The 15,251-nt window shown below is 49.6% G+C and overlaps 1 protein-coding gene across 2 annotated transcripts in view; it reads right to left on the bottom strand.

The window, feature by feature from the left end:
* Nucleotides 1–15,251, bottom strand: part of LSAMP (limbic system associated membrane protein) — a 319,416-nt gene that overhangs the window by 176,094 nt on the left and 128,071 nt on the right. The window contains exon 1 of one of the 2 annotated variants that reach the window (XM_068417345.1): nt 14,813–14,951. The exons of the other annotated variant lie outside the window; for it this stretch is intronic. Within the exon in view, the coding sequence (XP_068273446.1) occupies nt 14,813–14,862 (50 nt within the window). The 5' untranslated portion in view covers nt 14,863–14,951. Of the gene's footprint in view, nt 1–14,812; nt 14,952–15,251 lie in introns of those variants that run through there. 2 annotated transcript variants of the gene reach the window in all.

The raw sequence follows: 15,251 nt of genomic DNA, 5'->3' as shown, positions 1-15,251 counted from the left end.
CGGACTGCATTTTCTGCCGTCTTTCTCCAAAGCACGTTGTGGAGGCAGCTCTGTGTCACAATTCCCACACTCCTCTCTAATCATCTTTTCTCCATTAACCCTTTGATCATCTCTTTTGTAAGACAATCTCTGTACAGCAGGCCGAAACTGCAGGCCTGCTGCACATGCAGTTAAGCACCCGAAACCCGCCCCATTGCACTCATGGAGGCTCAGGACCCCCTTTTCCCAGAGGATGCCACAACCCGCCCTGGAGCAGATCTCCTGCCTTCCCCTCGGCTCTGTGATGAGCCTGCTCTAATCTTCTCCCTTCACACACACTCGCAGGATCCAGCTAACAACTTCTCCCGCTGCCCTCTACCCCCGGCAGCAAAACGGCAAGAGGGAAGATAGAGAGGGATCAAACACGGCTTGTTCGGCACAAAGCAACGTCATCTCCCGGCTGCCAGCTCTGAACATGCAAGACAAATTCTCTGTTGTGTTGCAAAGTATGATCCTGGAAAGCTAATGCGGTGCTTAACCATGATGCTGCTTGCAGCCTTGCGGGGAAAGCTCAAGAGCAACGCACGCTTGCGCTGTTTCATCTCGTGTTCTCGTGCTCTCCAGCCCTTCCCTGCATGGCAAGCAAGGGCTCAAACACAGCAATGGTCAACAGCGGGGACAGTAAGGGCCCAGCCCCTCCGCTATGCCCCAGCAAGGTCTAAGGGCAGACCATGGGCATGCCAGCCCTGACCCTCTCAGGCATGGTCCCCACCAGAGGAGTACGCTGGCAGAGCACATAGGAGCACATAGTCCAGAGGAGTAATGTCGGAGCTGTTGGCCCTGGGTGGTTCCCACTGCTCCGGATCGGGCTCTCCTCAGCAGGAGATGCTACAGAAGACAGCTACAGACGAACACGTCTGCATCTCTGCGAAGGTAAGGGCCTCCTAAGTGGATGGCAGTGGGAGACTGCATCAACTGAGCCTCTGAAACCGCCTTTCAGCCAAGCACCAAAAGCCTCATTTTACCAAATTTGAATACACATGGGCATGAGATGTTGCTCAAACTTCTCCTTCTCCCTGCTGCCACTGCTCCTCTTTCACAGCCTGGTCCAGCTGCTGCCCTTCTCCTGATGCGCCATGACCCACAGCAGGGTCACTGTGCGAGAGCGAATGCTGTGCCGAAGCAGGATGGATTCACAAAATGTGGCAGAAATAGCTCCTGAGCCACCACTGCCAGCGTGATAACACAGGCCCTCGGAGGGATTTAGAAAACTACCGCTTAAAGCCAGTCCTGTGCTGAAAAACTGGCAGGAGGGGGAAACTGCTGCATCTGTTCAGCCCACGCTTTCTTTCAGCCATATTATGCTGTGACCTTGGCATCACACCTGTCTGCAGCTCCCTGGGCATCTCAGCACTCGGGTGACAATTTCAGGTCATCTTCCCTGTTGGAGCGGTGCAGGCTGGTAGGATGCCTGCACTTCTGCTTATCCTCTTTAGTAAATTGCCACTTTGGGAGAGCGAGGCTAGAACAGGCTTCCCGGCTCAGGGAGCCCCAGCCTCCGCCGGCACGGCCGGCTGTACCTCATCTACTTCACTTCTACTTAAGCCTAGTGTGTTTGGCAGGGGGTACCCTCCCCCTGCTTCGTATGGCAACCCGTTCAAGGTCTTTCTGCTCTACTGATTAGAAACTTTTTTCCTAATTCTAAGTCTAGATTTATTCACGGCTGGTTTATAGCCATTCCCTCTCATGCCAACGCCATCCCACAGAGCCTTGTACAGAAATGTTCCTATCTCACTCTCTCTCCCATCAACTGTTTTTAATGAAAGCAAAAAGAATTGCAAGCAGTGAATATGCCTATCAGTGCAGAACTGCTCTGTGCTGTGAGCATCCTCGTCTCTCAGTCCATGTGATACGTGTGGAAAATGAAACCCAAGGGAATTCACCAAAAATACACGAGCCTAAGAAGACAGCTAGCTGCGTGGGCTCTCACTAGCAGACACACAGCTGGTCTCACACAGGTTTTCTTTTTGTTAAAATGACTATTTAAGAGTATAGGTTCCTGTCTGCAGAGAAAAAAAACAGAAATCAAGTCCAAAATTATAGTAATTGTTATGCCGGTACTCTCCCGGGGTGGATGTAACTATATCAGAATAAGAGAACTTACACTGGCATGATTTATTGCTCTTCCCATCTTCTGGGGATCAGTATACCTGCATAAACAACTCCAGTCCACACCCGTTCCAGCAGAGGTACCTTCTTAACAACATCAATACAAGCTGCTGTGAACAAAGTTAACTCCATCCCAGCCACATCCCAGCACAGTTTAAAACTTCAAAATGCAGAAAAAGCCTCAGACCAAGGCCTACCGCCACGGTGCCAGGTTTTCCTACATCCCATCAGACCTAGGAAAAACCCTCCTCTTCTTTACAGTGTAGCCAGGAAACCCCTGAACGCTCTTTGCCCACTCCGTGGCACGTATCTGGAGTGACTGTCTCCAGTTACAGGGCTCCTGCCCGAGGAGACTTGCTCTTCACGTGTGTGCAGAGGGGCTGAACGGCTCTCTGGCTGATGCTTGCAGAAATGCCAAGTGCTCTGCCAGCTTGCATCAGGGTCTTGCACCGAGATCAGTCGGGAGGATGAGAGAGACTGCTGAGGAGACAGCCCCTGAGCTCCCTCTTTCCCTTTTGGGTTAGCTGAGGACTCGTCAGTGTCCCTTTTTGGTCCAGCCAGAAACTTGGCTCTGATCTTGGTCCAGCATGATTAGGTGATGCTCATCAGCTATGGATCACCCAGCCTTAGTGAAATGTCCAACCAGGAGCGTACGCCTCGCTCTCCTCTCCTCAGCTTCCCACAGCATCACGGGGCTCCTGCACTGCCAAAAGGGGAAACCAGGGAAGAGCAGAGATGATGCAGAATGGCAATGGGGAACATTGCCACATGATTCGCCTTCTGGTTGCACTGCACTTACACTAAGGACTCTGTGCTTTTGCCATCCCTAAGACACGGGTCGACATTTAAAAAGCACCTGCGGTCACTTAGGAACTGAAGTTCACTGAAAGACAGCAGTAATTAGTCACTTCTGTGAACTGGATATTGGCTTTTATGCCAAATTTGTAAAAGGACCAGAAACCAAAGAGCTACCGACGAGTCTCTGCACCATTAGGACTTTTTTCTGGTTGAGGGATACACCAAGAAAGAGTATAGGAGCACTAATAAGGCACCCCTACAGACTATCATCCCCACTATTTTCCTCCACAAACTTCAGTACTGGAAATCACCTATTTCTTCTACCTGAACCCCCAGTGCCTTGTAGGTAACTGTCATGTGGTCACCACTAGGTAACTCCAGAAAAGCTACTTCCAAACTTTTCCCTTGGATTTCTTCTAAAAAAAAAAAAAAAGAAAAGAAAAAAAAAGTGTGTTTCAGAGCTGTGATCTCCTCACTGACAGGAGGGGAGGGAGGGTTTGGCTGGGAAGTCCATGTGACTCTGTATCTGGTAATTATCCAGCCGCAGAGGCAATCCGAAACGTTCTGTGCTGTCGCGGAGAATGACAGCACCTGGAGCTCCAGCACCCAGATAAAAAGCGGAGAGACAATCGGGCAGATGGAGAAAGGCAGCGCTACATCATGGGGCGGCAAGAGGGGGAGAGAAAGGGGGGGAGAGGCAAAAGCTGGCGAGAAACATCAAGGCAGGCAGCACAGCTACTGGAGAATGAGATAATGCCACAGATTAGTGATGCAAAGGGCAGCTCTGAAAGAGGGGAAACGGAGTGAGAAACAGAGTGAGGGCAGCTCAGGAGAGAGCGGGGGCAGAAGAGGGACGGTGCAAACACAAGAGGCAATGGGAGAGTAATGCTAGAGGGAGCTTCAAAGCATTTTGTCTGCGTTTGGGTCCCTTCCTCCCGCCACAGTCACAGCCTAAAAATGCAGGAGGTATCACCAGAGGCGGCCACAGAGAAAGGGGGAGACTTGCCAATCAACTCCTCGCAGGGGAAGAGAGACGTGGCATTGCAAAGAGCACTTTCCAGCTTGTGGATTCCAGGGGTTTGCTCAGGGAAGGGGACTACAAAACTTAAGATCAAAATAATTAAAACTGGAGCTCTGGGGCATCACACCATGTATTTTGTACAGCGGAGAGGTGAGAGGGAGGTTCCCTGACTCCTCTTCACAGTCACACATGCAGAAGCACGGCTAAGCCTGCAAAACAGTCCCTGTGATTGATGCCGTGGTGCCATGGCCCAACTCCAAAAAGCAAGGCGCCGTACGTGCCATCCCACGCAGCAACGTGATAGCATCAGCATGTGCTCTCGGGGCTGTTGCTAACGAGGGGCATGCCCACAGGACCGGCAGCAGCCTTCAACGGGTCAGGAAGAGCTGACTGCCAGGTGGCCCGAAGCCATGTACCACCTTTGGGAAGGTTTCTGATGTGGGAAAATACAGCCAAACAGACAATCAGATTAGGGGCAAAGGCTTGTCAGGAACTGACATTGGCCACCAGCCTCAATGCCTGCTGGGGTAGTGATAGAGGTATTGGCAGTGACCAATAGACCTGCAGTGGCAGCACCTCTCCATGGAGGCAGGAGGAACTAAGTGCCCAGATGTTTGCACCTGAACATTTGGGGAAGGGAATGTGAATGGCAGCAGTGGCAAACGAGTATCACAAGGTCTGAGCACTGGGCCACAGGGTCCAGTGACCACTCTCCCATGATCAGCGACAGACGTTTCAGAGAAAGGTGGAACATCTCCTAAAAGGACAATGTAAATCACCATCTACATAATTTCATGATCCTTCCCAGCCATAAAAGCCTATTAATGTAGCCCCAAGCAAATGTAAGTTGGCCTCCTCTCTGAATGACAGCTTGCATTCCACCTTGTAAGTCTGTACTCTGCCTTTCTTATCCCCAGGCATTTCTCAACCCCCTGCCCCCTTTTTCCTTCTTTAAACTCATTAACATCCTCATCTTGGTGATACTTTCTGACTGAGAATTTCATTGGTTAACCACTAATTGGTACAAGGCTGTGAAAGAATATCACATTTAAGTGTTATGTGCAACTGGGGGGTGTTCCCTGTGTTTTCTACTATCTGAAATACTTCCTTCCGTTACCTGAGGAGCATGCTACCTGAGACACAGGAATGCACTTTCTATTTTGTGGATCCTAATGTCCATTTCATCTCATACTGCTCCTTCTCTAAAAGGGAAAAGAGAATATCGCATATGAAGCATCAGCCCTTGTCCTGGGGGGGTGGGAGAGAAGGATCAGCACCAGGGAGAAATCAGTCTTGACACTCTTTGGAGAAGCAGGTCAGAGTGGGAACGGGTGCAGTATTAGGGAAAGCAAGGCTTAACTTTCCCTTCTTTTCTGAGGTCATGAGAGTCTCAGAGGTGGCTCAACCAAGTTATCATCCCTCCTTCCAAGCGCTCCCCTCGGGCCACCAGCAGCTAACTGTGAAGGGTGGCATTTTGGGAGAAATGAGAAAGTGGGCCCATCCTGCCTGCTCGTTCCCAGCTGCTGCATTTCAAGGCAGGACACCTCCTTGATGTGCAAACACTCTAGTTATTATTTACAGCTGACCTTTTCCTTCCCCAGCTCCCACTGCTGCAGCACCGCTGGTGGAGTCAGGGCTTGTACAGATTGTGGAGACGATGTGTAGCGGAACATGTTAGCTCCCCTGCCTGTGCCAGAGCTGCCAGCAGTGCCACTATGGACTGAGCTGCACCCATGCAAGCAACAGTGAGAAATATGAAGAAAAAAGCCTAATGTAGACAAAGCCTTTGAGGAGCTTAACCCTTCTTCCCCTTTTCCATCTCTCTCCCACTTGAAAGCAGAGAACAGCTTCTGAGCAAGACACACGTCCTCATTTCCATATCTAAAGCTAGTCCCAAAATACCATCGTGAAATAATGCTCTCAGAGAGGAGACCAGGAAGCAGATTCCCTTTGAGAGATTCCGCTGCTTCTCTTTTTAATTCCACCGCAAAACACCTGCCACCAAACACTGAGCGCACCTGGACTGGTGCAGTCAATCCAAGGCACCTTGTTACCAGAGTGATACGGGGAAATTGAAGGGAATTCAGAGGCAAGCACAACAAAATCCATCAATGGTTGGAAAGGGATCAGCATCTCAGGGAAGCTTAAAAACATTAAATATGTATAACTTGACTAAGAGAGGACTTAAAAGGGACATGTTGACAAGCTATACCTCTTTGAAAGCTGAAAGCACTGAGGGAAGAGAGGAATTATTTAGCAAGATGTGTAGGGGTCTAGAAAGGAGTAACAGGTCAGAACAAGAAGAGAAATAAGTCTGTTCAAAGTTGCGGAAAAACTTCTTGTCATCTACAAGTGCCAGTCTTGTGAAGAGTCTCCCAAGACAAGCAAGGAAGGCCCCATTGTTTCAGATGTTTAAAACAAAGCGGGGCTGAGGACCAGAGGATGTTTAAGCTGTGCAGGGAACAGCTTCACAGTGGCTGCAGGGCGAACAAACTACACTGACCCGGTCTTATTACTTTTACCACCTAGCTGGCAGAGTTCAACAATACGTAAGGAGAAGACAACTCTCACAAGTTTCTTTCAGATGAAGTGATGTTTTTAGCTATTTTCACGTCATATACAGCTAAATATTTCTCAGCAAGACCGTAGACCTCTATATACTGTACTGGAGTTAACTGGCACAGGTACGGTTTTGTTTTCATAAACTGGATCTGTTAGAAGTCATCCATGGACAGATTAAAAACTACTGACACAAAGACTAAAAGCGTTATGATTTCTAAAGGCCATTGGCATATGGCTGTATTCCCAAATGCTCTGTGAGCAAAGTTGTCAGGCACTTAGAAGTCACAAGTGAAGCTTGATTTTTCAAAGTGCTTGGCATTGAAACTAAGACCAGACTTGTCAAACTGCTTTTGGGCCTACCAGCTCCCAAACTAACACACAAGAACCAAATTTTCAAAACAGCGTTTGGCACAGTGAGCTCCTTTATCAATATAGCCACTTCTCTTGCTGCCTAAAGTGACACACTTCTGACAATCTGTCCCACGGGTGTTTTACTATCACAGAACAAAGTGCTACAAAGTTCAGGCTCGCATGCTGTATTTATCTTGTGTGTTGAAGAACTCCTTTAAGTGGAAACCACAGCAAAGCTGTAACAGCTAGGCAATTCTCAACTCCACTTTCTTTCCTTTATTTGCAGCTTTGCTAAATTCTGCCTCTCCCTAATGCCCCACTTTTGTCCGCCATCAGGCCTTGCAAAAGGAGGCATCTGAAAGAGACCTGCAGGGAGGGTAGAGAAGAGAAGCTGCTGGGAGGGACAACTCCCAAGAGCTTTGATCTGAGCTTACCTTTGTCCCCACACGCACAATATGCCTTGCAGAGGAGGACATGTTTATAAATAAATAAATAGCAGAGGAGAGGGGGAAGAGTGGAAAACAAGAAATGTCAAGATATATTTGATGGAGTTTCTGCTGTTGGCATGAAAGCCAGGAGCTGGCTTCAATCCTCACGGTCAGGAACAGAATAGGAGGAAGGTACGACTCCTTAAGAAAGGGCGGCAGGAATAATTCTCACAGCTACATCTCCTTGCCATCCTGCTAATCATAATAATACCTTGTGCTGTCTTTCCTCTGAGACCCTTGCAGGATTTGGTCCTGCAAGGCAACTCGGCGCATGCTGAACGTCAAGCTGTGTTTTTGTCAAAGGGACTAAGCACTGCAGAACTGGAGCTCTTGCACTTTGTGGAGAAGTATTACGATGCCTGTTTTATACATACAGGGAGACACTGGAGAAGGAAAGAAATAGGTTGTGCAAAGTCACACAGTGAAATGATTTTATAGGTGGAAACAAAACCTGACAGACCTGACCTGTCTCATACAAAACTGTTTGGTGTGCATTGGTTGCAGGAGGGTAGCGAGAGGGGTGCAGTGATGGCTGCAACACAGCCTCCACAAACCCAGGTGCCACCTCCAGGCACACCTATCTTAGCACTACTCATTGGGGTATGACCAGGGACATGCAGCTCGAGCAGAAAAGACTGGCTGAAGCACAAGCTCCTCCTCCCCACGCTTTGAAGGCAACCGGCTTGGGTCACTTGGCTCTGTGCTGTGGAGCCTGAACTCCAGCCCAGCTACTGACTGCAGCGCGGGCATAACCACAGGGCCTGCTCTGCCTGCTTCTGTGCCTTCTGACCTGCAGTCTTCTGGCATTGGCAAAGCAAGCTGCACAAATCGGCTGGAACACAGAATATAAACCTTTTTCATCTCTTAGCGAAGACAATGTTCCTTAATCCTACTGGAAGCATTTACCCAGGGATATCTTACCTGGATCCACTGACATCCCTGCCTCTTCTCCCAACAGCCTGCTGCAAAACAAAACCTCTCCCCTGTGTACAGCGTATCTGCAGTCCAGAGAAACCATTTCCCCACAGAGTTCCCTCCTGTACAGCTAACCGGCAGTTTAGTTTCTGACATGGCTGGGTCTAAGGCTGCTCACGTGGGCCTTGGCTGGTCTGAGGCTGGATTCCTATTTCTGTTCTTCTGGCAGGTCACTTGTTGGAAATAATTTCCAGAAGTCCAGTACTGTACGGAGAGTTGCCAAACTGCGCCTTCAGCTGGCATAAATCAAGGGTCAACAAGGCGCCACCAAAGTAAATGGGGAAGCCTAGATTGACACTGGATGAGGATCAGCCCCGCTGCCTTGCACCAGACTCTAAATGAATTCATTAAATACCGCACTTCAGTCTGCTCAGCTAAAAGCAGCTCCAGCTGGCAGGAGGTTTCAGATCCAGGGAATGTTTAAAAGATGAGGATTTGTAGCCTGCTCTGAGTTTACATTTGGCTAGAGGTAGGCTCTCCTCAGCCGTGCAGGGGAGATGACATCATGCCCACCTGATGGGTGTCTGTGCATTCCCGGCATCTGGGCACAGCGTGACATTTACACAGGACCTCACAGCCTTGGGGGGGACAATCTAGACCTAAACTCTCCTGTGAAGATGCTCGATTTAGAGTGCTCCAGGGCAGCAGAACAGAGGTCCTGCTGTACCTCCATCAGACTGAAGGGCTTATTTTTGGGTTTTAATTCTTTTAAATTTTCACTTGGCAGGGCAGGGGCGGGTGTCTGCACTGAATTTGAATCTGCAGTAGAGTAAGCACCAGCACTGAGGGCAGTGAGAGCAGTTTGGGATCTGTGAGACAGGAGTGAAATGTTAGTTAATTTTGACATTAAACTCTAAATGAGAGGATGTTAAAGTTATTCTTAGCTTACAAAAAAAGAAGCTGTGCTGTGATCGTCTGGCCTGCTCTCATGTATTGTACAGCCCTCGTGACTCCTGCAGTTTACTCCCTTATCTGCTCACTAAAACAGATGGTGTTGCAGGCTCTTTGCAGACTCTGACGAATATGACTGCACTGGGAACACTGTTCATATATCCACACTTGCCGTACAACCCTCAGGACGAGATACACTGGCTTGAGATGAAAATTCACGTCCAAAGCGCAATCTGCAGCAAGAAATAGATCCTCTTCTCTTTCAGCGTTGCTGCTGAGGTCTCTAAGATGCACAGTCACACACAAAATATCTTCCGATAGACATATATAAAGGTCAAAACAATGAGACCCTTCAAAACCTTCATCCCGAGCTCCCAGTCAAGCCCTCTCTCTTTAGCCAGGACCAGGGTGCATGTTATTTTTCCTCACGGAACAGATCTGCCCACTGAACAACAATGGTACCTGCAGGATGCTGGAAAATAAGAGACCCCTAACTCAAATGGACCTGACATTGACCCTTCTCTGACTTTACACTTACCCGTTCCTTTCTTAGGCTGGGAAAAGAAGGTCAGTCCTGGCCAGCCACTGAAAGGTAGGGAGAGCACCCAGAATTATTTGTTCATGCTAGACTGTTACAGGTCTTCTCTCCATGACGCTACCTTGTGCATGGGTGCGTAATCAGCCAGTACTCGGAAAGACGAGTGAGGTTAACCGAGCTACATGCATTGCTCCCACTAGAGCAGTATAAAATGGTGATAAACCACAACTGGAACCACTCTGCAGTAAGTATCTGGCCAGAGGTGAAGCATGAGGTTACTGCAGCAGCTCCAATCACCTGTCCCCCTCCGCCTGATGGATCCTTGGTAATAAACCACCCTTCAGCCTCTCCTGTCTTAAACTCAAACTGCTGGGATTTAGGGAAGATAAAGATTTCAACCACCTTTCAGAAGAGCCGTCACAAGAACTAAAAGCCCCTGTTGGCATAAAAGCAGACACGTAATGGGCTTTCTCTGTCCCTGAAAGTAGTTCAGCACCGCAGGAACGTGCAGTCCTTTTATCTCTCTTCTTTATTTAACGGGAGTCGCTAAAATAAACTGATTTGCCAGCCAATTAATTATCAAATATCTGTAACAGCTTTCAAGCCTTGCCATTACTCAGTCTCAGAGGCCCCCACAGGCAATGTTAAGCTACACTCTCCTTACCTGAGTAACCGCTGCTCCTGCAAGTCTGCTCCCTTGCGCTGAGCTGACAGCAGAAAAGGAGCACAGGGGCCAGCAAAACCCTGGAGGAGAGCTGCAAACAGCCCCCTCCGCCTCAGCAGCAACTCCAGCTACGTGCAAGCCCTGAGCCGGGAAGCTTTACTGCACCCCTTCACCAAGGCTCACTTAACCTGCTCTCAGACACTCACACAGACCCCAGCCCCACCGCGGGAGCAGATACACCCTGTCGAGACACGTGATGCTGCCAGCAGGATCAGCTAGTGCCCAATGGCAGATGCTGCCAGCTGAGATGAACCCCAGATGCCAAGTACCCCGAGCTCAGCTCAGCGCAGGGTATAGGCTTCCGTTCAAAGCACATGCCAGGAATGAGCTGCTCGCCCAGATGTGGACAGGGACAGCTCCTGCCACAGCCGTGTGACCTACTGAAAAACCAGTCTTTACCTCTCTGTTAACTGGAGGGTTGTACTTGCCACAGGTACATTAGCAATGCCCCCGCCATCTATTTTATAAGCAATAAACTGCACTCATACGTGGTTTCAATTAGGAGATTTCAAATGAGATTGAAGATAATGCATCCCATAATTACTCACCCTTCTCCTTTCTAGAAACTCGAGCAGAATCATTTCCAGGCCAAAATGCGGTCCCTTTTGATTGATGTCACTAATAAAATGGCTTTATTGTGATATAAATAGCCTTAAAAACGTCCTGGAGAGTCAATATCAGTGCTTGATGGCCTTACGCAAGCAAGGTCCTTATCTCACGGTGTACTAAAGCTTAACAAGTCATGCTTCTGAGAAGTTTGCTGTTGGATTTGGGCACTGGTTTGGGGAACTACAGAAGGGTAGCTCCCGAATCAGATGTGCAAAGCAGGAACTGTTTAAACACCTCTCCTCTTCCTTGCATTCCCTATTAATAATCTCTTCGCTTTCTAGCGTGTCAGGTGCCAGTTCAAACACAAGCCCCGGCTGAGCCCAGCAGGAGCCGCAGGAACACCGTGCTCCAGCGTCTCTTTGTTGGAAGGTTACCAGCCACTGCTATGGTAATTGGAAAATCTGAAATTTCTTCCAAATTGTGCATGCTCTGAGCCACTCACAGCCCCTACGGAGGCGCGTGGCCATTTCCCAGACAAAGGGCCTAAACCGGCTTGCTCTGAAGCACGTCCGTGGCCCCCATCGTGGAGGCCAATATGTTTTCATTACCCCCTTGTCAGGAGAGGCCACGCGGTCGTCCCCACCTTGCAGCTGGGAATGAAGCTCTCGGTGCTTCAAGCTGCACTGCAAGCTTGGGGGCAGCAGAAAATTGAAGTAATTTTTTAAATCAGCGCCCTCCATGCAGCAGCCCGCTCCAGGAGGCCAAACACAGAGCCTGCCTCAGAGGAAGAGGGAGAAGACCTTTGGGGAGTCATGCGAGAAACGGCCAGAGCATTCTTCCCTTTCCTGAACAGCAGTGAACCTCAGTCCCCATAAAGACAAAACAGTTTCTAAGACCTTATTTTAAAGAGGGATATCCTGAAAACACACAGTCAGCTCTAGTGGGACTGTAATGTTTTGCATGCAGAAATACGAGGTACTGTTGACCGTGCCTTCCAGTAGCGCTACCTTGGCTCAGAGCCAGAGGCAGAATGGGGGCTAAAGAGCTTTGCTGGGAGTGACAGAAGCACATACACCTGTGAGAAAACACTGATATCACAGCAGCCGTGACAGGGATGTGATGAGGACCTGACAGACAGGCAAAAAGGAGAGGGAAGGATGCATGAGAAAGGGTGACTGAGAAACTTTATGGGAGAGCGATAAAAGTCTGCACGTGAGGGGATGCGAATGAGTGACGCTCGGTGCTTGTCTGTGCACGGCAGAGCGGGTGAGGAGTCGGGGCCATGCTCTCCCCTCCACCCCAGTAGTGCTTCATGTCTCCAAAGGGTGAAAAGACTATACAATTTCCCAGCCCTGTCTCAGTCCCCTCTCTCCCCATCACCGACATAGTTATATCCAGTCCCATATATTTGAGAGCAATTTTCCTCTCGGTAGTAAAGCCTCTGCGAGCACGTAGGTGGCCGTGCACGTGTGCATATGTCGTCTGTGAGAGTGCGCAGGAGCGAGGGTCTGCTGAGATGAGCAGGAGGTTCTGTGTACACGACAGAGCAGGAGCGAGGATGACGCTATTGAACGCGTGTGAGGATACGAGAGAGACTGGGCTTCGCAGAGAATCAGACAGCGAGAGTGAAAATGAGAAGGTGCTCATGAGACAGGGTGTGCGTGTCAGAGAGGAAGAAAGAGAAAGGTCTTATTCACAGCCTTCCTGTATGTGTTTGATGAGTATCACAAGTTTTAAGCAAGAAAAATATGTATGTATTCAAATCAAACACAAAACACCCCTTTTGCCTGGAGCGCTCCTGCCTTGCTTGTTTGTTCTGTTGCAAGCTGCTTGTTAGAGGAACACAGGAAACAAGAAGAGGGAAAAAAAACCCAGGTTGACGTGTTTAAACACAGCCAGCCACCGAGGCAGTGACAGTGAGAAGAGGAAAAGTAGGTGGGATACTTGGAGAGCTGCTGCGACAATGCTAGAAGGAGGGCTGCCTGTGAGAGTTTCTGAAGACCATCCCTCAAGTGGATTATGATCGCTTTTACTGTGCACATACTGAGTTGATTCTGCAGCTACCTACAAGGAAAACACTCTCAAAAGCCTATTCCTTATAGCCATTTTGCAGCAGAGTCACAAGACAACGCAAGGAGCTCTGGTGTCCTGGCTCAATCCTCTGCAAAGCTCTCTACACTGAGTCTAGACAGCCTCAGTTGTCAAAACGTGAACAGAGGGACAAAAGGACTTGAGCTGGATTTATGAACAGGAAGAAAAATAGTAACAACAGATTGACTCCTAAACCTCCTGGGGCTCAAGGCCTTTCTAGGACTGCAGGTCAGACAAACATGGGTACAGAGACCAGGATGGCTTTGAAAGTATTTTTCCCTGTCCTGTTATGCTTTGTTCTTGCCGGTAAATTTAAACAACTTTACATGTTTATGGCTCTTCAACACTATCATAATCCACAGGCCTATGCTGCCCACAGGGAAAATCCACCAATACCCATGTCCAGTCAGACTTGCTAAGTAGCTTACGATGCCATAGGCAACGCATGGGAAGAGCAGGAGTGTGCCAAGAACCGACTGTAGGAGTGGTGAAGCCACCAGACCAGAGACATCATGTTCAAGAGACCCAGGAAAAGGGTCAGAAGTGCAGGTGAGGCTGTACCCTGAGGCAGCTCACCCCAGCTTCACCCAGAGCACTGCGGATCATGGGCAGACTCTTCCAGGACAAGGGCAGCTATAGGCTTTCTGTCCCTCCCTCCCCCTTTTAAAATCAGAGTGAGCAGCTCGGATTTACAACTGGAAAGCAGAGCTCTCATGACACCAAGGGAGGGGAACCACTATCTTGATGGTGAGACTACAGAGCCGGTGCAGGAGAAGGAAAAGAAAAGTGCAATACAGAGGGCTTGAGCTTGGCTGCAGCTCTTTCACCATCACCCCTCCAGCATCTGACCAAACCAATGCCACCTTTCTTTGGCTACTGAGACCAAAGCAACCAGGGCCAATGCTGGCTCCTGCTTTGGGCAGGCACTGCCCTATGCACAGTGGGTCCCTCCTGACTGGGGTCCCCGGGGTGCTACTGCACCCTCAGCAATAACAGTTATGATCGTTCAAAAAATTACCCAGAAACTTGACAAATCCTTCTGCAGCATTTGACTCCCTGACCTCTGGAGGCAGTGTGGATTTCACAGGCTGACTACCTGCTGTGCGAAAAAGTGTCTCCTTTCATGTGGTCTAAATTAAGCCACCATTAGCATCTCCAAGTGACCTCTTGTTCTAGTATTACGGGAGGACAGAAAAAGGAGGGACTGATCAGTTTTCACTGCACCCTTCATTAGTGTAAATAACTCAATTATAAGCCTTTAGCGTGTCCCTTCGGGAAGGTGGGCGCTTGCCACCTCCTGTGGGAGCGGGCCGGGCGCGAGCGGCGGCAGGGCGTGCTGGGGGACAGCAGAGGGCACGGCGGCGAGACGGGAGAGCAACGGGAAACAAATGGCGCCTGCACGATCCTGCGAGCTCGCTACAGCGAAAAAGCAAACCCTGTTCAGTCCAACTGACTGCCTCCTTGTAGGTAAATCTCACAAGATTACTAACCATGCTTCACGGCCCTCTGGTAATTCTACACGCTGTCTTAAATGAGGGTGTAGCCAGTGTTCAAGATAATGTCATTTTCTATAACATATTCCCTATTGTTTTCCTGTCCCTTAAAGGCAACCAAGCATCCGCTACGCTCTTGGAATTGACGTTACCCACTGAAGAAGCTTTTATCGAGTTACTCACCATGACTCCCAATCTCTTCCCTCCAAGGAGCCCAGGAGCTCAGCGCTCATCACCGTACAGCTGAAGTGGAGACTATTTTTGCAGCCTGCATTGCCATACGCTCATCCACGTTATAGCTCATCCCTCATCCTGCTGCCCTGTCCCCGTGGTGCCTTTCAATCCTGCTGACTCACCGAGGCGGCAGCCTGCGCCTGCCTTTGCTCGGCAAGGTGGGGGGATGCTCCCACGGAGGCGATGGGCGCTGGGCACGGGGAGGACCCGGCCCCAGGGAGAAGATACCAGAGCAGCCAGGCCAAGTCCTGGGAGCAGGTCCCACTGCCTCGCCACGGCCCGTGCAGCAAGCCCACAGAGGATGCGATGGGGTGGGCCCCGCTCTCAACATCTCCTATGGCTTTTGACAACCCCGCTGCATTTCTCGCCAGTCAAACCAGGAGTCATC

Source organism: Nyctibius grandis, chromosome 23 (genome assembly GCF_013368605.1).
Source record: "Nyctibius grandis isolate bNycGra1 chromosome 23, bNycGra1.pri, whole genome shotgun sequence".
NCBI classification, from domain to species: Eukaryota; Metazoa; Chordata; class Aves; order Nyctibiiformes; family Nyctibiidae; genus Nyctibius; species Nyctibius grandis.
The sequence above is the reverse complement of the archived record's forward strand: the minus strand, read 5'-3'. Positions and strand labels throughout refer to the sequence as shown.